The sequence below is a fragment of the Cololabis saira genome, chromosome 22 (genome assembly GCF_033807715.1).
Source record: "Cololabis saira isolate AMF1-May2022 chromosome 22, fColSai1.1, whole genome shotgun sequence".
NCBI lineage: Eukaryota > Metazoa > Chordata > Actinopteri > Beloniformes > Belonidae > Cololabis > Cololabis saira.
The window spans coordinates 33,179,421-33,206,488 of record NC_084608.1 but is presented as its reverse complement, the minus strand read 5'-3'; the positions used below and the strand labels follow the sequence as shown (position 1 = coordinate 33,206,488).

General features: G+C 43.0%; 1 protein-coding gene across 3 annotated transcripts; it reads left to right on the top strand.

Annotated features, from left to right (window-relative positions):
- Nucleotides 1-14,117: 14,117 nt before the first annotated feature.
- Nucleotides 14,118-24,139, top strand: LOC133423200 (uncharacterized). Of its 3 annotated transcripts, none has more exons than XM_061713357.1 (3): nucleotides 14,118-14,534; nucleotides 14,866-16,332; nucleotides 23,432-24,139. In XM_061713357.1, the coding sequence occupies exons 2-3, from the start codon at nucleotides 15,698-15,700 to the stop codon at nucleotides 23,520-23,522; spliced, it is 726 nt and encodes a 241-aa protein (XP_061569341.1). In that variant the 5' UTR covers nucleotides 14,118-14,534; nucleotides 14,866-15,697; the 3' UTR covers nucleotides 23,523-24,139. The 3 variants fall into 3 exon arrangements, with proteins under 3 accessions (XP_061569341.1, XP_061569340.1, XP_061569339.1); XM_061713356.1 differs by having other exon boundaries at nucleotides 14,119-14,360; nucleotides 14,437-16,332; XM_061713355.1 differs by having other exon boundaries at nucleotides 14,119-16,332.
- The last annotated feature ends 2,929 nt before the right edge of the window (nucleotides 24,140-27,068 follow it).

Sequence of the window (27,068 nt, the reverse complement as noted above, 5' to 3'; positions counted from 1 at the left end):
CTGGCTTGAGTGCTGTTGTCAGTGACATAAGTATTTGAAATGAACATGATTTTTAAATGTCTGTTGACATATCGGGGTCATTTTATGATTCGTTTTATTATTGCTCTTACATACAGCTCCTTTAAGTATGTTGCATGCCAGTTCATTTCCCCATATGAACTCGAGCATATGGTTTTAAAGTATAGTCTAGTGTAATGGACCCTTTGTCAGGGGCTCATTTAGAGGCGACGCTGACGGCCCCAGGGCCCCCTGCCTCCCCCTAGTGGTGTGGAGTGGTTTTGACCTGCTTACAGTTTGGAGTGGTCCCTATATATTGCTGTGCATTTTTAACACTGGGTTTCATTAGTGTGTTGTGCCAGTTATTGGGTTTTAGCGTGTGCAGTGATTCTCTTATAGTGTGCAGATTTTGTCCTTGTTTGTGGACTTACATATCGTGTGGCAGGTTGTAGGATGGCCATTGGTGTGTCATAGCTGTTAGCCTCTAGCTCTTAAGGTCTTGACACACCAACCCGACTTCCCCCCCTCTCTGCCGACTGCTGTGTCGGCTCGCCTCGTGCTGTGGTGGGCTCTGTCGGGCTCACTAGACACATCGCAAATACGACACCCGACGGCGAACTAGCACGTACGTTCTGCGCATGCGTGAGAGGTAATTCCCCTCCATACCAGCAGGCAGCGGTAGTCTGTATTCAGGGGTTCAAGGAGGGGGACAGCGCTTTTTTTTTCAAAGCTTTATTGAGAAAACACAAGTGCAGACAAACAAAACTCTGACCAGAACAGATCTGATCAAAACAGACAAACAAAACTCTGTGTAGAATTACTGCTGGCTGAAATAAATCATTTAGGAAGATAAATGTTGGTTTAATAGATGAAATCTAACAGTTGTAGCTACGCCTGTTAAGTAATTTGCTCCGAAAATTTGGGGATTTTCTGCCTGCCGGCTCCGGAGCTGATTTATGGTTCCACGTTAAATCGACGCAGAGCCTACGGCGTAGGGTACGACGTACGGCGCGCGTCGCCGCGTAACCTACGCCATAGGTTCTGCGTTGGTGTAACGTAGAACCATAAATCAGCCTTTATTCTGGCGCGGTTTGAAAAAGACAAGCGAGTGATTATGTACATTCACTGAGTGAATATAAGTAAAATATTTATTTCTCGCTAGAAATGTAATCAAAACGCATTTTTATGCAGAAACTAACTAAAAATATTAAAAAATAAGAAATTATTAATTGGGACTAACTTATTACCTTAACTTATACCATATGTAATGACGGCATATCGCAGCAGTGTGCATGCCAGTATAGATTTCACCCCATATAAGGTGTTGTTCGGACGAGAGATGGTCCTCCCAGTGGACATAATGCTTGATGTGGGGGCTGGACAGGGATTCCCTTCAGTTAGCGACTATGTTGGCAAATTAGTGGAGACGTTGGCCCAGTCCCACAACTCAAAATATTGATTTTATTCATAAGAAATGTCCGCCATGTTTTTTTTTTTATTCAGTCCGCAAATGACGACGAAAAGCATTCTGGGAAATTCTGGGAACAGCCAATCACAGAGTGAGTTGTTTGACCGACGGCCGACGCTGATTCAACATGTCGAATCGGCTGAAAAGCTCCCGACGGGCGCCCGACCTGTGGCGACGTGCGGGACACACCGGGGAAACTAGCCCGACAGACGAGCACCGACGCTCACCGACGGCCCGACGGCCGATTTTCGGCTTGGTGTGTCAGCCCCTTTAGCCTGTTGCTGGGGTCATATTACCATTTTTAATGAAATCATATTTTCCAATAAAGTTTATTTTGTATCCTATCCTCATGTATGTGTGTGTTTGACAAATATCCTCCTGCCTCTTATACCGGACCACACGAGTTTGACAAAGGTGGTGGCAGCTTTATACTATCCGTCAAATAAAAATAAATATATATAATCTAATAAACAAATAGTTATTACAGTACGCTATTATGATGTTCTCAAACTTGCCTAAACATTGAGTGGTTAAACTGCCTTAATATACTGCGTTTATGTGAATCTTGAACACTGTGTTGCTTTTAGTAGTTAAAGGAGCTGTATGTAAGAGCAATAATAAAACGAATCATAAAATGACCCCGATATGTCAACAGACGTTTAAAAATCATGTTCATTTCAAATACTTATGTCACTGACAACAGCACTCAAGCCAGGATATTCCAGTTTAAAAAGAGGAGTTGCAGCCCTCAACTGATGTTTATGTTGTCATTTTTTGTTTTGGCCTGAAGCTCCACCCTCCACCTATCTCCCAATCACCAAGTCAGTATTGTTTCTGAAGCTCCACCCTCCACCTATCTCCCAATCACCAAGTCAGTATTGTTTCTGAAGCTCCACCCTCCACCTATCTCCCAATCACCAAGTCAGTATTGTTTCTGAAGCTCCACCCTCCACCTATCTCCCAATCACCAAGTCAGTATTGTTTCAGCATCCGGGTTGCCAGCTCGGCTCTAATTATCGCAGCCATGGCAGCCTATGTTCCTGCTGCATTCTGCAGCCTACCTGGCAACCTCTGGTCGGGGGGAGGAGGGGGAGGGTACACGCAGCTCAACAATATTTTGAAAGTGACTGCAGTACCAGTTTTGGCCATTTCTTACAGACGGCTCCTTTAATTAGGTACGTGATGGTGCAATCAGCTCTCCTTGCAGTGTGATATGTTTATGCAGCTTTAAGCTATATTCAAGTTATTGCCTTACATTATTTATTTATTATCAGTACAGTTTATTTAGCCTAACTATTGCGCTAAACGCATTTTAAGTGTTAATTAATACCGCTGTTCACGCGCCCCTCGCGTGTTGAAGGAGTGTAGTTGCGGTCTGTGTCCACTAGGTGGAGCCACAGACCGCCAGATTCATTTAAATCTATAATTTCAATACTAACCTTTTAAGTGACCGGGTTGTTGTTGCTTTATTGCCAAATTTATGTATTTATCCAGGTTAATATTTTTCCAACCAAAAATGTCAATGTTTATAATTTAATTATTCATACAATTGTAAGTATTCATATTATTTTTATTATGTTTCTTGTATAGACCACACACACCAATATATATATAGATAACCATCACCAGTCCTGTAAACCAATAACAACATTAAAGTGTGCTTGGAAACGTTTCTACGTGCCCTTCTCTCTGATCGGAGCTCTGGCACAGGAATCTAACTAGCAACACGCACCAGTGTCCCGCTCTTTCACAATATATGCACACACGCACGCGCGCACGTGTGTGTGTGTGTATATATATGTGTGTGTGTATATATATATATGTGTGTGTGTGTGTGTGTGTGTGTGTGTGTATACCTATATTTTATACCTACCTACTTCTGTATGGTTGAGCTTGTTTTACTTCAGACTTTCACCATTAAAAAAATATGAAATACATTTAGGATTTGAATTGTTCTGATTCACAAATGTGTAATGATTGATGCTGTAACTGGGCAGCACGGTGGATTAGTTCCTGGTTGGACTCCTGGACCCGGCAGGAGTGTGTGTGTGTGTGTGTGTGTGTGTGTGTGTGTGTGCAAGTCATTTGATTTCGAGTCCTGATACTTTCGTAATATTAAAATAATGAACAAATGCAAAATACACAGATCCAGGTTGTCCCCCTTTTTTTTATTAACCTTATTTGATCATTTAGCACTTAAACAGAGCAGTTCTCCGTGAGGTAGCTTGAACAATAAAGTAATAATAATGCAACTATTACCTAATAAAAATTTGAATTTAATAAAAACAGCAGCTCAACTTCAAATACCCAGCAGGCATGTAAATAAATGAGCAAATAAAACTGCAACAGAGTCATAAAGTCAGGCATGTAAATAAATGTGCTTTTTAGACTGAACTCTTGTTCTGGCTTAAAGAATAAAATGTGTTTAAAGCGACCTACAATCGTCCTCGTGGCAGCCGGGCCCGGGTGTCCATCATGCTGCACTTGTGCATGTGAAGTTGGCAAGAATGTGCGACAGCCTGTGGTGTTTTTCTGACGCTTTTTCCATCATCTGTTTGATGCGCTGATCAAAATAATGAGAATAAAATACATATTGATCCCTGATCAGGATGCATCGTCCCATTCCGATCAGGTCTGGAACAGCGTGATCCGTGACCCGTCCAGGGTGTGATGATCCCGGGGACCCCGACAGGAGGAGGCGGGTTCTGAAAATGGATGGATGTTGCTCTAAGCATTTGTTATTTAGATAAACAAACTATCTTTCAAAGTGATTAAAGTGGACTTAAGTTCACAAGCCATGAGAGAATAACCTGCGGTGGACGTTAAGGAGTTTTCTGTGGTATCATGGTGTTATTTGGGGCTCGTGCTGCCTCTCAGGTGCAGGTCGACAAGCCTGAGTGGAAACTGGACGTTTATACAGGTATTAGTTCGGGGGCCCGGTCCAGCTTTGTTCTTTACGTCTGAGTCAACCAGGCAGCTCAAAACACCACCACCCGACTTCTAATCAGTGCAAGAAAATGAGAGCATATTTCTCCAATTTTAGTTTGTTTCTGCAATTCAGCAGTTGGAGCAGAAGTAGGAGGTTGGAGCGAAGCTGCTGTGACGTATTTTATTGCGTGATCTAAACGAAGAAGACAACAACACTAAAGATGTAGAACCTGGAGGAGATGATAAATGTGCTGCTGGTCTGTGGCTTGTGTTCGATATAAAGTTAAAAAATGAGAGAGAGAAGCTTTAAGCACCGATGCTTTTTAATTTTTTTGTTTGTCTCGGCTGCTGAAAAGTCCGTTGGTAGCTGAGCAGCTATGAAGTGACAGAGCTCCTGATAGATCTGGTCGTTCCTTATCGCCCGTCTAGATCTTTTTAATTCTCTCCTCAGCACCAGGTTTATGAACATCTGCACCTCAGAGTTGGATCACCAAACATGCTTCTGCTGCCGTTGCTAATGGAATAAAATGAACAAGAATCTCCGTCAGTCTCTTTCTCTGATGTCACATCCTGACTCAGACGTCTGACTCCAACCCCCCGACCAATCGGTGGCCTGTAGTGTGATGACGTCACAGCCCGACTCAGCCGCTTAGAACCTCGGCAGAATAGACACAGAAAAGTATCTTCTTAGCACATTAGACCCCTGATGGAGAAGAACCAAACCGAGGAGAGCCGAGTCGGGCTGAGTAGGTTCTAGTGGAAAAGCTCCAGGAAGCTCCGAGGTGACGGCGGCTTTTCAGTTTGAGATCTTAGTGTTTTATCTGATTGTTTAATGTTTCAGTTTTTTTATTCATTTATTTTCAATGTTTTCCTCTGAATCTATGTTTGTGTTCAGCACTTCTTGCTCCCTATTTCAGTTTAGATTGCAAAGTCAATCAGATTCTCACAAAAGGAAAAAAGCTTAATTTTAATGTTCGATATGTTAAAAATTACATCATTTTAGAGAGGTTTTTCCCTCAGAGAACAAACAAACGTGTGAATGGATTCAAATATTTCACCAAAAACCGTCTTGAAGGAATATTCTAACAACAGAGCTGTAATTGTATAGAATTATTCTCAAGTAAATCCTTATTCAAACCACATAGAAACAAAGCGAGTAACTGTTTGACTCCAGGCTGAGAAACAGGTCCTGCGTCACAGCAGCCGTGCGTTTCCCTCTGTGTAGTCGTGCTTGTCCCCCTTGAAGGGCAGGTGGGGCGGGTGGTTGCAGATCCCCATGAGGAAGATGATGATGGTGCCGAGGGTCATCACCGGGGTGACCAGGAACAGGCAGAGCCGGTCCACCGTGCGGGCGATGCCGCTCCAGTTGTCCTTCTCCTGCAAACACGGCAGCCAGAAAAGTGGACAACGTGCACATCAACGTCCAATCACGTATTGATCGGCCGGTTTTGCATCATTTATCTGGACGACGTGTTCAGCATCCTGATCTGGAACCTTCTGGTGGGAGAAGAACTACGGCCCAACCCTCTAAACAACAACGATGAATGTAGTTTGACTCCTTGCGTTGGTCCGTCTGAAAGACCCGGGTGTCCTGGTTCCGGGCCCTGAGGAACTTCTCTGCTCAACTAACCGGGTTCACCTGACTGGATCACGAGACCCGCACACGTCTGTTACTAGTCAGGACAAGCTGGGAGCTGGTACCGGTCCAAACCTCACAGAGATTGATTGTTAAACCTTTTTCTTTTTTCTTCTTTTTCTCTTTCTTTTTCCTTTTTTCTACATCTCTTTTTTCCTTCTTTTTTTTCCCCTTTTCCCCCCTTGTCTTTTTCCCTGTTTCCCTTTATCTTTCTTTTTCATGTTTTCATCTTTTTTATCTTTCTCTTTTCTTTTTCCCCCCTTTCTTCAAAAATACCTTTTTCTCTTTTTCATTTTTTTTGCCTTTTTTTTCTATTTTTTTTTTATTTCTATCTATCAGGAGAATACCGACCCTGCTGATCCTCCTGAGTCATTGAGAGAGCACTTTTATCTTTTAGCTCCTCAATGACTTTACTGACCTTTGCACTATTCAGGATACGTTCTGAGCGTTTCCTTTTTTGTGACACTTCAAGAAAATCATCATCACTCATATCCTCGTCTTCCAAATCCTCAGACAGTGAGGGATCAGTTTCATCCTGTTCATCTTCAGCTACCATAGCTGTACTTTCTGAACTGCCCTCATGCTCAGTCTGTCTATCTTTTTTTAAAAGGTTTTTTGGGCTCTAGTGGCCCTTTATTGGAGATGCAGACTGGAAAGGGGTAGAGAGAGAGAACGGGGAAGACACGCAGCATAGGTGCGCAGGCTGGATTCGAACCCGCGACCGCTGCAGGAGGAGGACTGTAGCCTCAGTATATGAGCCGCTGCTTAACCCACTGCGGCCTCAGTCTGTCTATCTTTATCATTTTCTGGCTCTTTTTCTTTATCAACTGTTCACTGCTCCTCCGTCCTTCCTGACACCTCACCGTCAGAGCGCGCAGGGGGCTGCCCAGGGGGCCTCTCCGCCTTTTACAACGGGCATACTGCTCAGCTGTGCCGGTAGCCCCGCTACCGCTAAAAACTACACCTCACCAAGATTTAGACACTTATTAGTAACTGTAAAGGGAGAAAAAAAGAAAGAAAAAACACATGAAACTGCAGAAAAAACCTCAGTCACACGCTGCAGCTCCACACTCCACTCACTCCCCCATTCACTCAGAGAGAGAGAGAGAGTCCATCTAGCAGCTGAGTCACTAAAGGTTCGTAACCTTAGCCCAGGGATCAGCAACCCGCGGCTCTAGAGCCGCATGCGGCTCTTTAGCGCCGCCCTAGTGGCTCCTGGAGCTTTTTCAAAAATGTTTGACCTTTTATTTCCTTTTTTTCTTCTTTTTTTTCCTTTTTTTCTCTTCTCTTTTTTTCTTCTTTTCTCCTTATTCTTTTTTTCCCCTTTTTTCTCTTCTCTTTTTTTCCCTTTTTTTCTCTTTTTTATTCCTTTTTTCTTTCCATTTTAATCTCGATATTTCAACTTTTTTTTTCGAAATTTCGACTTTTTTCTCGACATTTTGACTTTTTTCTCGATATTTCGACTTTTTTCTTGAAATTTTGACTTTTTTCTCAACATTTTGAATTTTTTCTCGACATTTCGACTTTTTTCTCGACATTTCGACTTTTTTCTCGATATTTCGACTTTTTTCTCGAAATTTCGACTTTTTCTCAACATTTCGACTTTTTTCTCGACATTTCGACTTTTTTCTCAACATTTCGACATCTTCCCCCAGTTATAACTAATACAGATACATACAGCATGTGTTGTCTTCATTCTAAGGCTTATACAAGACTTTTCATTTTTTGCAGCTCCAGACACATTAGTTTTTTGTGTTTTTGGTCCAATATGGCTCTTTCAACATTTTGGGTTGCCGACCCCTGCCTTAGCCCATAACAGCTTGCTGAATACTTATATAATATCATATATTATTTTGTGATTTGACTCAAACTGTATTACTCCTGTAGATGGATATCAGAAAGATATTCACTGGCAGCAGGGATAAAACAGCAAGGAGAAATCAGAGAGGTAAGCCCTTAGCTAGGCAACATCAACCTGTGTTTATGACGTCATAAACGTATCAAGACAACCCAATTAACATAAAGCAGTACAGAGAGTGACTTTTGTTAGCGGTAGCTACCATAATAAGGGTGGAAAACCCAGTGGTGTTGAGAGAGTCAGACCCAAGGGGAATTTCAGTGAGGTTCCTATCCGGGTGAACAAGTGCGGTAACGGTGGGATCCTGCTGGTTCTGGTTCTGGTCAGGACCTCTGCTCAATGATGAGAGCTTGTGTTGGTTCACTAGATAAAGCCCAGGGATACCGCAGTGGCTCAGGCTCAAACGGTCTAGGTTTGCAAATGTGGGTTAGTTTTCCTTAATCATCAAGCCAAGTGCGTCAGTTCATTCAGGTGGTAAAAGAAAGATCCAGTTATTAACATAGTCTGATCTGATTGTATAGTTTCCTGAATTTCCCCTGTGGGGATCAATAAAGGACTATCTTATCTATCTTAGTTTAAAGTACTATTTATGCTTTTCTAAATATAAATAAGTCTAAAAGTCTTTTTTGCGTGTATTATCTGTGCCCAAGTACAGTCTTAAGTCTAGTGATGCCCCGGATGGATGGATGGATGGATGGATGGATGGATGGATGGATGGATGGATGGATGGATGGATGGATGGATGGATGGATGGATGGATGGATGGATGGATGGATGGATGGATGGATGGATGGATGGAGGGAGGGAGGGAGGGAGGGAGGGAGGGAGGGATGGATGGATGGATGGATGGATGGATGGATGGATGGAGGGACGGACGGACGGAGGGAGGGACGGACGGACGGACGGACGGACGGACGGACGGACGGACGGACGGACGGAGGGACGGACGGACGGACGGACGGACGGACGGACGGACGGACGGACGGACGGAGGGAGGGAGGGAGGGAGGGAGGGAGGGAGGGAGGGATGGATGGATGGATGGATGGATGGATGGATGGATGGATGGAGGGACGGATGGAGGGATGGAGGGATGGATGGATGGATGGATGGATGGATGGATGATGGATGGATGGATGGATGGATGGATGGATGGATGGATGGATGGATGATGGATGGATGGATGGATGGATGGATGGATGGATGGATGGATGGATGGATGGATGGATGGATGGATGGATGGATGGATGGATGGATGGATGATGGATGGATGGATGGATGGATGGATGGATGGATGGATGGATGGATGATGGAGGGATGGAGGGATGGAGGGACGGATGGATGGATGATGGATGGATGGATGGATGGATGGATGGATGGATGGATGGATGGATGGATGATGGATGGATGGATGGATGGATGGATGGATGGATGATGGAGGGATGGAGGGATGGATGGATGATGGATGGATGGATGGATGATGGATGGATGGATGGATGGATGGATGGATGGAGGGACGGATGGATGATGGATGGATGGATGGATGGATGATGGATGGATGGATGGATGGAAGGATGGATGGATGGATGGATGGATGGATGGATGGATGGAAGGATGGATGGATGGATGGATGGATGGAAGGATGGATGGATGGATGGAAGGATGGATGGATGGATGGATGGATGGAAGGATGGATGGATGGATGGATGGATGGATGGATGGAGGGATGGAGGGATGGATGGATGGATGGACGGATGGATGGATGATGGATGGATGGAGGGATGGAGGGATGGAGGGATGGATGGATGGATGGATGATGGATGGATGGATGATGGATGGATGGATGGATGGATGGATGGATGGAAGGATGGATGGATGGATGGATGGATGGATGGATGGATGGATGGATGGATGGAGGGATGGAGGGATGGATGGATGGATGGATGGATGGATGGAGGGACGGATGGATGATGGATGGATGGATGGATGGATGGAAGGATGGATGGATGGATGGATGGATGGATGGATGGATGGATGGATGGATGGAGGGATGGAGGGATGGATGGATGGATGGATGGGTGGATGATGGATGGATGGATGGATGGATAAACAACATCAAGATCATGACTTTGAAATGTACCAAAGACACGAGTCTGCTGTCACATGTCGTCACCCTTAGTTGCATAGTTTATATTAACATAAATATCTAAATATCTGAATGAAATGATAGTGTTAAATGTGGGCGGGGCCTGGTTCTGTCCCACTCATGTCAACGTTAACCTTCATTCTTGTCATACATACAAGTGTTCTACATTAATGTAGAAATACTATACTTTATATTCCCAAGAGTCGGTGCTTATACAGATATTATATTATCAGGAATCACGACTCTGATTTATCTGATTTTTTTATTATGTAAAATGTAAAAATGTATAAACTCCTCTACAAAAGTCTTCCCTTCTTTGTACACGTGTTAGATTTACGACGGCTTATTCTCACATTCTTCTGATTAATTACTGATCAGTTACTCCTGGATTCACCAGAGGTCTTTATTTAGAGGTTGATTTTCTAATATTTCATCTTAACAGACTGACTAATCCCTGAATATTTATGGTTCTGTCTAGAAGTCATACCACACATGCTGGTTTTATAAATAAAGGTGTTGTTGAGACGGTGTTACAGATGGAAATGTTGTTGACTCTGTGTGAGTTATATACATATATATAACTCATATATATGTATATAACTACATATATATGAGTCCAACTGATAACACTTGTATGGTATTTCCTGTTACTTCTTTTTACCTTTAGTGTACCTATTAAAAAGATCTTTGTCACAACTAAAGCTGGAAAGTTATGTGAACAAACGTCTGAAAGCTCAGCGGAATTCAACAGTGAATGCAGAATAGACTTTTGGCACGAATTAAACTTCACACCTCATTATTTATTAACTTCTCCGCTGTAATCAAGTCAAACGTAGTAAAGTCTCTCAACAAGTCTGTCTTGGTGGGAGTGTCGAGAGAAAACGAAAGTTCAGTCAGAAGCTTCACTTTAGTTAAGCTGTTTCTGGGAGTCCTCAACAAACTGGGCTGAAATTGTTCTGTTTTTAGTGCATTTGAGGTTGTAAATATTTAAAATCAGGGCTTGGAGCGTCCAACTGCAGCAGGACCATGAGGAACATGAACAGGATCACTGCGATGGTTTATGGTTTGCTTTTGTGCGCATCGGTTGTCTGCAGTGGTGAGTGCTGCTATATTAGTTTTTAAAACCAACACATAAACCCACGTATGTCTAACTTTTAATAGTGTCACGTCACTGAGACCATTAATATTCTTGTAGTTTGACCAAGTACCTACATTAAAAAAAACAACGTTGTATTGCGTTATTATAATGATAATTTCGGTTTGATCCTGAGAACGCGCCTCCACAGGAGCGTGCACAGCTAAAACTACAGCTTTCAAAGTCGTAAAACGTATTAGATATTAGATAGTATTTGCACTTTGCAACATGGTCGTCGGCATGTATGATCATGTCTGTTATCCGTTGGCAGGACAACCATAGATATCTATAAAGGCTAGATGACTCACCCGCGCTGCTGCCAATGCAGAGCAACGTCGTCACATGGCGGCCATCTTGCCACAGGTAGCTCGCTCACTCATAACGTTGTGTTTAATGGTGCATGTACTGCTTAAGGGGGACCTATTATGGCATCTAATCCCTATTTTAAACAGGCCTTGAATGTCTTAAAAACAAGCTTTTGATTGTTTTTTCTAAATAAATTAGAAATTCAGCCTCTGAGCCATGTCTGCAGCATCTCAGTCTCTAACCTCATTATCTATGCAGGATTCTGAGTGGGCGGGGCTATGATAATGAGGCTCTGTGCTACGAAAAAATGGCGGAAGATCCGGCCGGCCGAGTTATTATTACATCGTGTTATAACTGCATCCACTGCAAGCGAGCGTCAGTAACCAAATCAATTCCATTGCTTTTTTTTCTATTGGACTGTCCTAACTGGCCACAGCGCTGCACGACGCGCCGTTTTGAGCTGAACATTTGTCGGACGCCCTGCTTCTATTTTCTTCCTGTCGCTCGTGTTGAAAGCCGGTTGAAAGCGCTGTAGGAAACAGTCATGATGAGGAACAGCTGATCCAGTTAGTTGAAATGAGAAGTTATCTCTATGATTCCTCCTCATTTCACTACAAAAACCTCAATAAAGTGGCAGCTGCTGGAGGGAGATGGACAGAGAGCGTCCGATGTCACGCAGTGCTACGATAGTCGGACACTCACATGCAGTTACACGGTTTTATAGTTGTGGCCGTGGTTTGCATTTTGGTTACGTAACGAAAATGCACCGAATGTGGACGGCTCATCCGGGCGGCTGTACAGACACTGCAGAATTTGGTTGCTTTCCTCCTTCTCTGAGTTGGCAGGCTGAGGGGAGACCACTTTATGTTAAAGCAAGAAAAAAATTGTTTTTCATATTAGGTCCCCTTTAAACAACCTTAACTTGCTCAATTTTCAACAGATTTTCAAACAGGTTGGTTTTTTATGAACGTCGGAGATGTAGTTATGACACTGCATACTTGTGAATAATTATAAACATTGACAAACGTACTTTTATATGAAAATAACAAGAAACAGATAGCTATGACATGGTATTTATATTAAATCAATATTTCTATAGTATTCTTAGTAATATTTATATTTACATTATAACATATATACATATATATTATTACCTTATAACATGTATTTATATTATGACATTATAACATGTATATATATGTATATATATATATATATATATATATATATATATATATATATATACATATATACATATATACATACGTATATATACATCTAAGTCGTTTTTCGAAAAGAAAAGATACAATTTCAACATGTCCAAACATCCCGAATCATACCCTTTTATGACATTTCTAATAAACCAAACCGTTTGTAAATCCGTCAAGATTTCAGCAAGTTATGAGTATTTTTGTCTGTACAGACCACTCACCCTCCAACAGCAACAACGATAGCGCACCAAAGAGTGTCCTGTGGTAAGATGGCCGCCGGTGAACGACGCTGGAGACTCCGCCTTGAGTCGTCTAGCCTTTATATATATCTATGAGGACAACAACATACTGGTTCTTCGGATTTAAAATACATTTATTATTATGAGATATTATACTCGACAAATTAACAAATATTAGTTAATAATTTATATTGTCTTTTTTCTTTTTTTGCTCTTTTAATCGGTGTTGTGTGCACTGTAAAGGTGACCTTGAAATGAGGTGTTGGGTATTTTAAACCTGCGTGCTTGTTGATATGAGAAAGACGACACTTGGTTAGAAATAAAGACAAACAACTTTTCTCAGTTAAGGTTTTTCTTGTAGGAAATTCAAAGTAAACTTACACACTGACCTTTTCTGTTCGGCAGAAAACCTCCCAGAAAAGACCAGATGAAGAATGTGCCTCATAGTTTTCTACTGACATGATTACAATATAGTTGGCTAAACTGATGGTGAGGAACTGGTTTAGAACTGGAGTGTGAGCCAGGCCACGACTCACAAATGATGTTTGGGCCTTTTTAATCTATCTCCCAGTTCTCTGAAACTCCTGCAAAGTGTAAAATACATTGTTCCTGATAGTTTTATAATGGATATAAAACTGGATGATGTCATCCAATCATGTTTGTTTAATTTAACAAGAACATGCGGTGGCTTAGTGATTAGTACCGTTGCCTCAGAGCAAGAAGGTTCCTGCTTCTCTCCAGATAATTGATCCTCCTCCCGCTGTCAAAAAACATGTCATTTGGGTTAATTATTGATTCCAAATGGATCATAGGTTTGTACGTGTGTGTTTCTACAGATACCGAGGTCTCCTGTCAGTTCAACGAGACGTGTATCCTGCCCTGCAGTTTCACAGTTCACAATGACGTTGTCGTCCACTGGATTCAAAAGACGCAACCAGAGACCCGGGTTCACTCCTACTATCACAACAAGGACCAAGCGGGAGAGCAGGCCCAGAGGTTCAGAGGAAGAACATCTCTCTTTGAAGACCAGATCTCAGGAGGAAACGCTTCCCTGCTGCTGAGAGGAGTGACGATCCAGGACCGGGGCAGATATCTGTGTTTCACCAGCACCGTCGCTGGAGAGGAGGAAAGATTCATCAACCTGAATGTGGACGGTACGTGGAGAGGGGGGGTTGCAATACAGAGAAAGAACAGAGATTTACAGTCACTGTTGCAGATGTAACCCAGGTGCTAAATGAGCAGTTATTTCATACTTATATTTTTATATATATATTTATGTTTGTATTTATAAACTCATTTCAAGCTCATTCAGACCCCGTCAGTGTGACGTCATGTGACTAGCGTTCAGCCAATCAGCTGAGCCGCTCCGCTATTTACAGGCAGCAGACGCTCTCATTGTGGATGAATGGGAGCTGATGCACGGAGCGGAGCGGCTGCAGGTTAGTAAACGGTTGCTGGCGTTTTCACAATAAAGTGTCATATGACGGTTAACAGCCACTTTGTTGCCAACTGCAGATTGTCCACTGGCTGTCGGGAGGTTGTCGAAGTCTGAAACCTGTGAATACTTGATTGTCGATGTCAGAAACCTGTTGAATACTTGACTGCCTGAATTGGTGAGTTGTGTTTTAAGTTTAGTCATTTAGTTTTTTTTCCAAATGACTGAATGAACTTTAACACTTCCAGTAAGGCATGTTTTGTTTTGTTTGTTTAATTACCGGGTCTTTTGTTAAAATGTTTGTTTTATGTTGACGCAGCGTGTCAATCAGCGATTGGTAACAGCTGATGCTGCGGTGAGGAACGCACATTCAGTGCGCAAGTACTGTTTAGTTTAAATGCTTGAACTATTTAATCAGTACATTTATGGATGATAAGATGACCAGCAAATAATTATTTTCTGTGTTAATGATAACCTGTAATAAGAGCTCTGGCCTTATGTTTGACCAGGCCAGGTTTTGTGATCCCGGATGGTGAGCTATTCCAGAATCCAGTGATCAGGAGTCCACGTGGAGGAACCAGGAATCATACTCAACAGTAATTATGTGTCTGCCACAGCGGTAGGCCACTGCAGCAAAACTCCCCCCCCATTCATCTCTTCTGCCCCATTCACTCAACCAAACGCTTGGACCCAGCACCCAGATTGACTAATTGACTGACTGACTGACTTTGACCGGTGCTGAGGACCAGAACTCTGAGGAGCCAGAACTGTGAAGAAAAGTGAACTTTAATTTTGAGTGGGGAACCCACATTAATTTGTTTACGTTTTGGTGGGTTGTTTTGTTGTTTTTGGGATGGTTTTGAGTTGATGTATTTTCTTTTATTCCACACATTGAGTAAACAGTGTGGAACAGAATTGAAACTAATGGTGCACCTGACATAAGCTAACTAAGCTGAAGTCATTGTTATATTTTTTTCGTTAATTTGAATTTCAATTACTTGAAGAAAGTTTATTTTTTACATGGCCATATTTATTTTTCAACGTTTGAGTAATTTAATTTGTGTTTTTCTAATACAAGGTACCTAAACTGAAGCCATCTGCCTCTGTGTCATTCATTGTGCATCATACGTGTTCTCCTCGGCTGAATCTAGTCTTCTGAGGTTACTAGCCTACCTCTAGCTATTTGCTACATTTTTATTTCATTAGTTACAGCCAAATATATGCTACACAATTCTGGTGAGCTAGCCAGGAGAACCAGTTATGATGTGCAATGATCAAGATACCATCACAATACAGTTATGAATAAGCACTAAGTTTATTCAGTCAGAACACTATCAAAAGATGGAGGTATTTGACAGCCTTGGTATTAAAATTCCTAATGCTGTGTTGGTCAGTGGAAACACTAAGGATCTATCTGACGTAGAAGAGGTCATAGATTTTCTCAAACAATATGGGATTATTGGTAGAGCAACAGTAGTGGATGCAATAGAGTCCGACTTTCACGAAAACTGGGTTGTAGAATACAGTTCAGGAACTGCTGTTGTAACCTTAGAGTCCCTACTACCATACACATTTGTCACTAAAGATGGGAAAAATACTTATCAGATCAGAGACCTGTCGAGTATGTATGCTGAGAGGGAAGGAGACAAAAAGACTCAAGCATATCTTGAAGACCTGAAGCAACTAGCTAAAGTCAGTGGCATGAACTATGCTGAAGTTCTTAAAGGCATGATGTCTCACATCAGTAAATCCATCACTGCTCTTGAACCTGCCATTACAGCTGAAGAGGAGGAGGAGGAGGAGGAAGAGGAGGAGGGCGGCGCCCCAGAGATAAAATCTCCACCCCAGTCACCCTGGAAAATCTCTCCTGGAAGTGCAGCCCATCCAGTCTTCAAGCCCTTGCCCAGAGCTCAAAGTGCTGGGATAAAATCTAACACTATCGCTGCTGATGACGTCAATCCACCCGAAGTCCAACGGTATGTCGTTGAGCACATAGTAAAGAGCGAAGATACCTCTATGCACATGCTTTCATCCCAGAGACTTCGAGTTTTTTCAGGCAAAATACAGAGGCCTCCACAGGAAGCAGACTATGATACATGGCGTTCTAGTGTTGACTTGCTTATGAAAGATCCTGCTGTATCAGATCTTCAGCGGTCTAGAAAATTGCTTGAAAGTCTTCTTCCACCAGCCGCTGATGTTGTCAAGCACTTAAGTCCTGACACTTTGCCTGCTGTATATTTACAGCAACTTGACTCAGCTTTTGGCACAGTTCAAGATGGTGACGAGTTGTATGCTAAATTCATGGATACATTCCAAGATGCAGGTGAAAAGCCATCAGTCTATTTGCAGCGTCTGCAGGTAGCTTTGAACCTTACTGTGAAAAGAGGTGGTGTACCTGTGAGGGAAGTTAATAAACATCTGCTAAATCAGTTTTGTAGAGGCTGTTGGGATAACTCACTCATCTCAGAGCTTCAGCTGAAGCAAAAGAAAGCAAACCCCCCTTCTTTTGCTGAACTTTTACTGCTTCTCCGAACAGAAGAAGATCGTGAAGCAGCTAAAAATCTGCGCATGAAGCAACATCTTGATGTTACCAAGCAGAAAGTAGCATCTCATCGTCATGTTGTTCATGATGATGAAGAGGAGAAAGGAGCCTATGCTGCACTAACGACACTTACCCAGCAATTGGCAAAGCAAATGGCAGATATTCAACGCCAGTTAGCAGCTCTTACAACTAACCAGCACAATGCCAAACCTGCTTTTACTTCAAAATCACATCCTAAGCAGGTTGAGAGACCAAAAACTGAAAAATCTGCTAAACATGTGCCATTATCCCAGAAAACCCCAACTTTCAGACCAAAACCAGGTTACTGTTTCAGGTGTGGGGAGGATGGCCACATCAAACCTCAGTGCGATGGTGAGCCAAATCCTGCATTAGTTGCAGAAAAAAGAAGAGAATTCAATGAAAAGTGTCGCAAATGGGATACTCAACATCCCTCAGCTTCCAAAAGTGCTTTAAACTAACCACAGTTCCTATTACAGGACGAATGGGGACTGGAACTGATGAAAAATGTCCTGCTAACCGTCAGCACAAGCGCTGTGCTAATAAGCAGTCAATGGTAAAACACCCACTTGTTAAACTGCCTAAAGGTTTAGTTGGTTCAAGATGCACAGCTGTCGTTAAAATAGCTGGTGCTGACCGCAACTGCCTTTTGGATACAGGTTCTCAAGTCACTACAGTCCCAGTGTCTTTTTACAACCACTACCTGTCAGATCAGCCAGTAAAACCTCTTAACAACCTGTTAGAGGTTGAGGGTGCTGCTGGACAGTCTGTGCCATATTTGGGCTACGTTGAGCTAACAGTTGGCTTTCCCAAAGACTTTCTGGGAGCAGATATTGACGTACCAACCCTTGCTCTTGTGGTCCCAGATTTGCGCCCTGAAACCCCATCTCAAGTCTTGATAGGGACAAACACTTTGGATGTGCTCTATGAGCAATATCTTGATGGCGACGCTACACATCAGCAGCCCAGTCTTTATGGCTACCAAGCCTTACTAAAAACGCTTGAATTACGGCACCAGCAGAACAAAGAGGGCAATGTGGGAGTTGTGAGGATGCTGAGCAAGACACCGATACTCATCCCTGCCGGCCATAGTGTCATCCTTGAGGGATTAGCCAAAGTTCATACTCTTGTGACAGACCGGTGGACGGTGGTGGAACATCCCACTCAGTCATCCTTGCCTGGTGGCCTTTGTGTCAAAAGTTGTCTTGTTACTTTTCCTTCTACTGCACCATACAAAATACCTGTTATGGTCACCAATGAGACGGAGCAAGCAATTACTCTTCCATCCCTCAGTGTCATTGCAGAACTTGGAGCTTTTCACAGCATAATATTGCAGCACGGTGTCACAAACTTGCCTGTTCCTGAGAAACCCTTAAAGCCAGACTTGAACTTCCACTTTGGTGACTCTCCACTGCCATCAGAATGGAGGGAGCGTATCACCAACAAGCTCCTTGAAATGCCTGAGGTATTTTCTCACCATGACTTGGACGTTGGGTGTACAGATAAAGTAAAGCATCACATCAAACTAAAGGATGACACTCCTTTCAAGCATCGGGCCCGGCCTATTCATCCTCATGATATTGAGGCAGTGCGTCAGCACCTTCATGAGTTGTTGGAGGCTGGTGTCATAAGAGAGTCAGAGTCACCCTTTTCCTCACCCATCGTGGTCGTGAGAAAACGAAATGGAGCTGTACGTCTATGTATAGACTACAGAAAGTTGAATCTGCAAACAGTCAATGTCAATGTCAATGTCAATTTTATTTATAAAGCACATTTAAAAACGACCGAGGTCGACCAAAGTGCTGTACAGCATACAAGAGAATAAAACAATACCAAAAGAAAAACACAGTACCCAGTGTAGAAACAATAAAATCACTAACATACTAAAATGATCAATAAAATAGTAATAAAATACAATAAAAAACAATCACTTCACACAGATGTGGGGAACTAAGTTGTCACACACTAAAAGCCAAAGAAAATAAATAAGTTTTCAAAGAAGACTTAAAAACCACTAGGGTCTGGGCAGATCTGACATTTAGTGGCAAACTATTCCACAGCTTAGGGCCGGCCACCGCAAAAGCTCGGTCACCTCTAGTTTTGAGCCTAGATTTTGGGACGTCTAAAAGCAACTGAGTTGACGACCTCAGAGCTCTGGCTGGTAAAAGATGTCTATGCCCTACCCAACCTTGAAGAAACTTTCTCAGCATTAACAGGATCCAAATGGTTTACCGTGCTTGATTTAAAGTCTGGATATTACCAGATTGAAGTGGAAGAGGCAGACAAGGCTAAGACAGCCTTTGTTACTCCACTTGGCTTTTGGGAGTTCAATCGCATGCCACAGGGCATAACAAATACACCTAGTACGTTCCAGCGATTGATGGAAAAATGCATGGGAAAATTACACCTGAAGGAAGTGCTGGTCTTTCTGGATGACTTGATCATCTTCTCTGACACTCTAGAGGAGCATGAAATCCGGCTGATGAAAGTACTCACTCGGTTAAAGGAGTATGGATTGAAACTGTCGCATGAGAAATGCAAGTTCTTTCAGACGTCTGTTCGATATCTAGGGCATGTGGTATCTGAGAATGGAGTTGAAACAGATCCTGAAAAAGTCAATGCTTTAAAAACTTGGCCAATTCCCCGAAACTTGAAAGAGCTGAAGTCCTTCTTAGGCTTCTCGGGCTACTATCGACGGTTCATTAAAGACTACGCCGTCATAGTTAAACCCCTTAACGAACTCACTCGTGGTTATCCACCACTGTGAAAAACTGCAAAGGTTAAAGGGACAAGCAATCAGTATCATGATCCGAAGCAGCCATTTGAAGGTCGGTGGACCTCTCAGTGTCAAGATGCTTTCTTAACTCTCATTGACAAACTCACCACTGCTCCAGTCCTTGGGTTTGCAGACCCAAAGCAACCGTACATCTTGCATACTGATGCCAGTACTACTGGGCTGGGAGCCGCCTTATATCAAGAGCAGGATGGAAAGTTGAGAGTTATTGCTTTTGCCAGCCGTGGTCTGTCTTACAGTGAATCACGATATCCCGCACATAAACTTGAGTTTCTGGCACTCAAGTGGAGTGTGACTGAAAAGTTTCATGACTACTTGTATGGAGATCAGTTTACTGTAGTCACAGACAGTAATCCCCTCACATATATACTCACCTCTGCAAAGCTAGATGCAACCAGCTATAGATGGCTGGCTGCTTTGTCAACTTTCAACTTCAAACTTCAGTACCGCGCTGGAAAACAAAATCTTGATGCTGATGGACTCTCTCGGAAACCTCATGGGACTTACCTGGATGATAGCCAGTCTCGGAAAGGGCAGCATCGCATAAATCGCTTCACTCAGGAACACCTGGCTGATGCCAATTCCACCGAGGTGCTCTCCTCAGATGTTGTCGATGCTATCTGCCAGGGTTGCCTGGTCAGAACTAATCTTGATTCTGTCTCCAGTCAGTGCAGTCTTACACTGGTGGAGTCTCTTGCTCTTGCTCTTTCTGCAGCTGCAATTCCGGACAGTTATGTCTCGGAGGATCTGACTGGTTTACCTGTCATTCCATCGTTATCCCATCTCGACCTCAAAGAAAAACAGCGAGCTGATCCATGCATTCGTGAAATCATCTTCCAAATGGAATCTGGAGAAAAGATCCCTCCAACTGTAAGGACAGAACTCCCTGAACTTCCACTTCTGTTGAGGGAATTGAACAAGCTTGAGTTACAGAATGAAATTCTGTATCGGCGAAGGCAAGAAGGGGAACAAATATCTTATCAACTGGTTCTACCTGAAGATCTGAGAGCACTTGTCTTACAGAGCTTACACAATGACATGGGTCACATGGGCATAGAGCGAACTCTAGATCTTGTCCGAACACGGTTCTTTTGGCCCAAAATGGCAGCAGCTGTGCAACACAAAATCAAGACCTGTGATCGCTGTATACGCAGGAAAGCTTTGCCTGAGAAAGCAGCTCCACTGGTGAACATTAAAGCAACCCGTCCTTTGGAGTTGGTGTGTATGGACTTTCTCAGTCTTGAACCCGATACCAGCAACACTAAAGATATTCTTGTGTTAACTGATCATTTCACCAAGTTTGCAGTAGCTATTCCCACTCCCAACCAAAAAGCAAAGACTGTAGCAAAATGCTTGTGGGATAACTTTATTGTTTACTATGGTATCCCGGAGAGGTTGCACACTGACCAAGGGCCCGATTTTGAATCTCGCTTGATTAAAGAACTGTGTGAAGTTTCTGGAATACAGAAAGTTCGAACCACCCCATATCACCCTCGGGGAAATCCCGTTGAAAGATTCAACCGAACATTGCTCAATATGTTGGGGACTTTGGAAAATAAGCAGAAATCAAAGTGGCGAGAGTTTGTGAAGCCCATGGTCCATGCCTATAACTGCACTCGTAATGAGGTAACTGGGTTCACTCCTTATGAGCTCATGTTTGGACGATCACCTCGACTTCCTGTTGATTTAGCTTTTGGTCTACCTTTGAGAGATCAGCCCAAATCTCACTCTCAATATGTGCAAGATCTCAAGAGCCGGTTGCAAGAAAGCTACCAACTAGCTTCTCGGAATGCTCTGAAAACAGCAGAAAGAAATAAAGTCCGATTCGACAAAAAGGTGACTACTTCAGAACTGGATGTGGGTGACAGGGTCTTGGTCAGGAATTTGCGTATCCGTGGCAAACACAAACTTATGGACAAGTGGGAGGCTGACATCTATGTTGTGATCAAGCGGGCTGGAAAGCTTCCAGTCTACACTGTATGTCCGGAAACCAAAGACGGCCCTAAACGCACCCTGCATAGGGACCACCTTCTTCCTTGCGGGTTCCTCCCTGTGACAACAGCAGAAGAACTCTCTCCGCCTACGCCTGTCCGCCGGCCACGCACACGTCGTCATTCAGCCAACTATGAACCTGACACTGTTGATCTAGACTTTTGTGATGACGAGACTTTCAACACTTGGGTCTCTAGAAGTCATTTTCAGCCGACAGCTAAGTTTACTGTGGGAGGGCATTTCGATGCTGAAGAGGAGATTAAGACCCCCAAAGCTGTCAACCCTGCTTCTCTATCATCCAAACTTTCATCACCGTCACCCTTGGGCCCTCCGCCCACAGCGGAGCATCTGCCTGAACCCATTACTGTGGAGGAAAACATCTTACCTGGATCTGTGGAGGAAAACATCTTACCTGGATCTGTGGAGGAAACCAACTTACCTGGATCTGTGGAGGAAAACAACTTACCTGGATCTGTGGAGGAAAACATCTTACCTGGATCTGTGGAGGAAAACATCTTACCTGGATCTGTGGAGGAAAACATCTTACCTGGATCTGTGGAGGAAAACATCTTACCTGGATCTGTGGAGGAAAACATCTTACCTGGATCTGTGGAGGAAAACAACTTATTTGACTCTGTGGAGAACTTTCCCACTGATACCCTACTCGACGAAAACCTACCTGAACATGAAGTGCCTGGAGAACTAGTATTGGACCCCGCTGACATGTCTACTGAACCTGTTACCAATCCAAATGACACCCCTGAGACTGAAATCTCCCTCAGACGTTCACAAAGAGACAGAAAACAACCAGAGAGGTTTCAGTACCATCAGTTAGGCCATCCTTTAATTAATATTGTACAGTCCCTTTTCCAAAGTTTGTCTTCATCCTACGCTGAAGCCTTGAGTGACAGTAATGGTTCCAAGTCCTTTCCTACTTCAAAGATCCATGTAGTATAGCCTCTTAGCATGCAACGGGACGTGCATGGATTTAGAGGGGGAGGATGTAACCCAGGTGCTAAATGAGCAGTTATTTCATACTTATATTTTTTTATATATATTTATGTTTGTATTTATAAACTCATTTCAAGCTCATTCAGACCCCGTCAGTGTGACGTCATGTGACTAGCGTTCAGCCAATCAGCTGAGCCGCTCCGCTATTTACAGGCAGCAGACGCTCTCATTGTGGATGAATGGGAGCTGATGCACGGAGCGGAGCGGCTGCAGGTTAGTAAACGGTTGCTGGCGTTTTCACAATAAAGTGTCATATGACGGTTAACAGCCACTTTGTTGCCAACTGCAGATTGTCCACTGGCTGTCGGGAGGTTGTCGAAGTCTGAAACCTGTGAATACTTGATTGTCGATGTCAGAAACCTGTTGAATACTTGACTGCCTGAATTGGTGAGTTGTGTTTTAAGTTTAGTCATTTAGTTTTTTTTCCAAATGACTGAATGAACTTTAACACTTCCAGTAAGGCATGTTTTGTTTTGTTTGTTTAATTACCGGGTCTTTTGTTAAAATGTTTGTTTTATGTTGACGCAGCGTGTCAATCAGCGATTGGTAACAGCTGATGCTGCGGTGAGGAACGCACATTCAGTGCGCAAGTACTGTTTAGTTTAAATGCTTGAACTATTTAATCAGTACATTTATGGATGATAAGATGACCAGCAAATAATTATTTTCTGTGTTAATGATAACCTGTAATAAGAGCTCTGGCCTTATGTTTGACCAGGCCAGGTTTTGTGATCCCGGATGGTGAGCTATTCCAGAATCCAGTGATCAGGAGTCCACGTGGAGGAACCAGGAATCATACTCAACAGTAATTATGTGTCTGCCACAGCGGTAGGCCACTGCAGCAAAACTCCCCCCCCATTCATCTCTTCTGCCCCATTCACTCAACCAAACGCTTGGACCCAGCACCCAGATTGACTAATTGACTGACTGACTGACTTTGACCGGTGCTGAGGACCAGAACTCTGAGGAGCCAGAACTGTGAAGAAAAGTGAACTTTAATTTTGAGTGGGGAACCCACATTAATTTGTTTACGTTTTGGTGGGTTGTTTTGTTGTTTTTGGGATGGTTTTGAGTTGATGTATTTTCTTTTATTCCACACATTGAGTAAACAGTGTGGAACAGAATTGAAACTAATGGTGCACCTGACATAAGCTAACTAAGCTGAAGTCATTGTTATATTTTTTTCGTTAATTTGAATTTCAATTACTTGAAGAAAGTTTATTTTTTACATGGCCATATTTATTTTTCAACGTTTGAGTAATTTAATTTGTGTTTTTCTAATACAAGGTACCTAAACTGAAGCCATCTGCCTCTGTGTCATTCATTGTGCATCATACGTGTTCTCCTCGGCTGAATCTAGTCTTCTGAGGTTACTAGCCTACCTCTAGCTATTTGCTACATTTTTATTTCATTAGTTACAGCCAAATATATGCTACACAGGAGTTGTCTCAGACAGAAAATAGCTGAGACAAAGTTAGAATAGCTGCTAAAGTGGTTGTTGAAACAGTAATGCAGCACTTCAACTTTCAGTTGTGCTTTCTTGACATGTCTGACTCACATTCACTTCCTCTGTTTGTGAAACGAGGATCCTCTCAGTGAACTAGAAGCAGAATCAACTGTATTTGCCAGGTTTGTGCATTGAGCGGTCATTAGAGGGACAAGAGCAGTGGGGAGAGGACACTTCCCTGGGGGGTGTCAGTGCTGACGGTCCAGCGGCTGGATGTGACGCTGCCCAACATCACCTGCTGCCTAACCTGCTGACCATCGACAGGTGAAGGCAGGTGGAGGCAGCAGGTGAGGTTGGGGGGCTTCTGATGGAGGGTTTCTGGGATAACGGTGCTGAAATTCACAAACAGAATCCTCACAATCGTCCCTGGAGAGTCAAGATGCTGCAGGGTGTTTTGTAGGCCCACGTTGACTGTTGGCCTGCAGGGAAGCTGCTTCCTGCTTCCTTACAGCCCAGACGCTTCTCTGTTTGCTCTCTGCTTGCTTTGCTTCTTTTAGTGATTTTTATGCTGTTTTTTCCATGTGAGCCAACATGCAATAGCTTCTGGACAATAAATCACTGGGACTTAAGTGTTTTTAACAGAAACAGCAACATTTTTTACAGTTCTTTTGTATTCAGCGGTCCGTGGGCGTGGCCTACACACAGCTCAAACCTGTTTACAGCGTCTAGTCGTATTTAATGAATAATATCTCCCGGAAGTTTCCAGTTTTTGAATATATATCCGTGCAGCTGAAGGCCTCTTCCAGAGTCCTGTTTCTGAATGTCCCCTTCTTTGATACATCCTTCTGTTAAATACCAACAAATAATACATTTGACCTTGAAAAAGCCTACAGATAAGGTGGATTTCCATTCCACTTTTTGGCAAAACAAAAGCGAAATTTTAAATTTGCGACGAAATACCGCTGCGGGAAACAGTGTTTCCATTGGAGGGTATTTTTCATTTCATGAGCTAATTCTACTAGTTCTCTCTACGTATCTCTGTAACATCTCGTCCTGCTAGACTTCTCTTCAAAAACAAAGATAAAGAACATCTCGACTTTGAAAAAGATGGAGGAAAGTCATCAAAATCCAGTTTCCAGCTGTTTTTGGCCTCATTGATACGATCCATTTGTTCTATAACTCTGCTTTATCATTAAACATTACATAAGAGATTTACCTCTGAATAATCATCTGAATGATGATCCGCTGCCTTCATCATCTGGCTGCTTTCTCGGTAGCAGCAATCGCAATCTGTAGCACTGGTCGTTGCTACGGGGGTCACTCAAGACAGCAGATACCGGGATTGGGTAGAAATCTTTTTATTTCTGGTTCTACCAGCCAAGTTTTGCCTCTTTGTAGAGGACCTCGGTGCATCCGCATTACCAGCAGAGCTGCACCTCTGCTCCGCTCTGCTTCCGTCCTCTCCCGTCTCCAGGGCCCGCACACCTACTGAAATACACAGAGAGTGATTAGACACACCGGTGCACCATCAGCTGTTCCAGCCGCGTCACCTGTGCGCCACTCCCCCGCACTCCCTCTCTCCCCTGCAGACCATGCCCAATCCTGCACCCTGCCACACAATCATTTGTCAAAGACTTAAGACATTCATTTTCTTTAATGTTGAGATTTTCTTTTTTGTGTTTTAAAGGGAAGTCTCGCAGGAGAGAAATGCGTCCTTTATGACTGTGTAGCAGGGGACCAGAGTGTCTGTGCCCCTGCTGGGACATTTTATAAGCTGCCTGCACCTACCTGATCCATTCCTCTTAGAGTCAAGAAGAAAAAGTCTTCAAAAAAGGGAAAGATTGAATTAATACAAGGCTAAAGTAAAGGAAAAAATATTCCATTAATTCATGAAATGCAGTTATTCCTTGTAGCCCGTATCATCCTGTTAAATGAAACATTAATAAATAGAGACATAAAATGAAAAGGCAGCTGTACTAAGCTCCGGTTATCATTAACACAGTTCACATAAAAGGATCCTTTTTCACTCATCTTCCCGGTAGCAACAAAAGAAACCCCCTCAACAAAGAACGGAAATCATCCGAGGACAAATGCAGCCTCCCCAAATGTCCCAGCAGTCCAAAATATTAGTCAAACAAGCGCTGGTCCTCCGATCATGTGTTGTAATCTTAATCAAAAGAAAAAATCCTCAAAATAAAACAAAAGAATGTTCCTTCCATCCAGGCCCCGTACCGGCGTAGGGTCGGGAAACCGGCAGGTAACATTTCTGCAGATCTTTCTCTCCGTTTGCACAGAGTTTTGCCTTTTTCTCACTTCTTTCTTTACCAAACCAGAACTAAGTCCACCCTACTACCTCAGTAGAGGAGTGATGGCTGCAGACGCTGGTTTCAGCCTTGAAGGTCAACGACTGTTGTCCAAAGTGAAGTCATAATTATGTTTATAAAGATTTAAAGAGTAATGCATGCTTTTATAACTAAACTCCTGGATTAGTGTAATTCTTGTATGCTGGTGTAGATCAGTTAATCCTTCATTCGTGCAGAACGCTGCAGCTTGGCCCTAAACTGGACCAGGAAATGTGAGCATAGTGATCCAGTTCTGACATCGGTCCACTGACTTCCTGTCCCTTTTAGAAGAGATGTAAGATCTCCTTGGTAGATTTGTGTTTTTACTCCATTTGTTTAATATTATTTACAGTATATTGTTGTGTTTTACCTGTAAAGCACCTTGCTGAAGCTTGGTTGTTTTTAACATAAATTAATCTGACCTGGACTCGACCAGTGAGGCACGTTTGCAGCCAACATTGAAGCAGACGTTCAGTGACATTAACAACATTTATAACCGCATATTTGTCTTACAGCTCCAGTCCAGAGGGTCAACATTGAAAAAACACAAAATAAGATCATCTGCA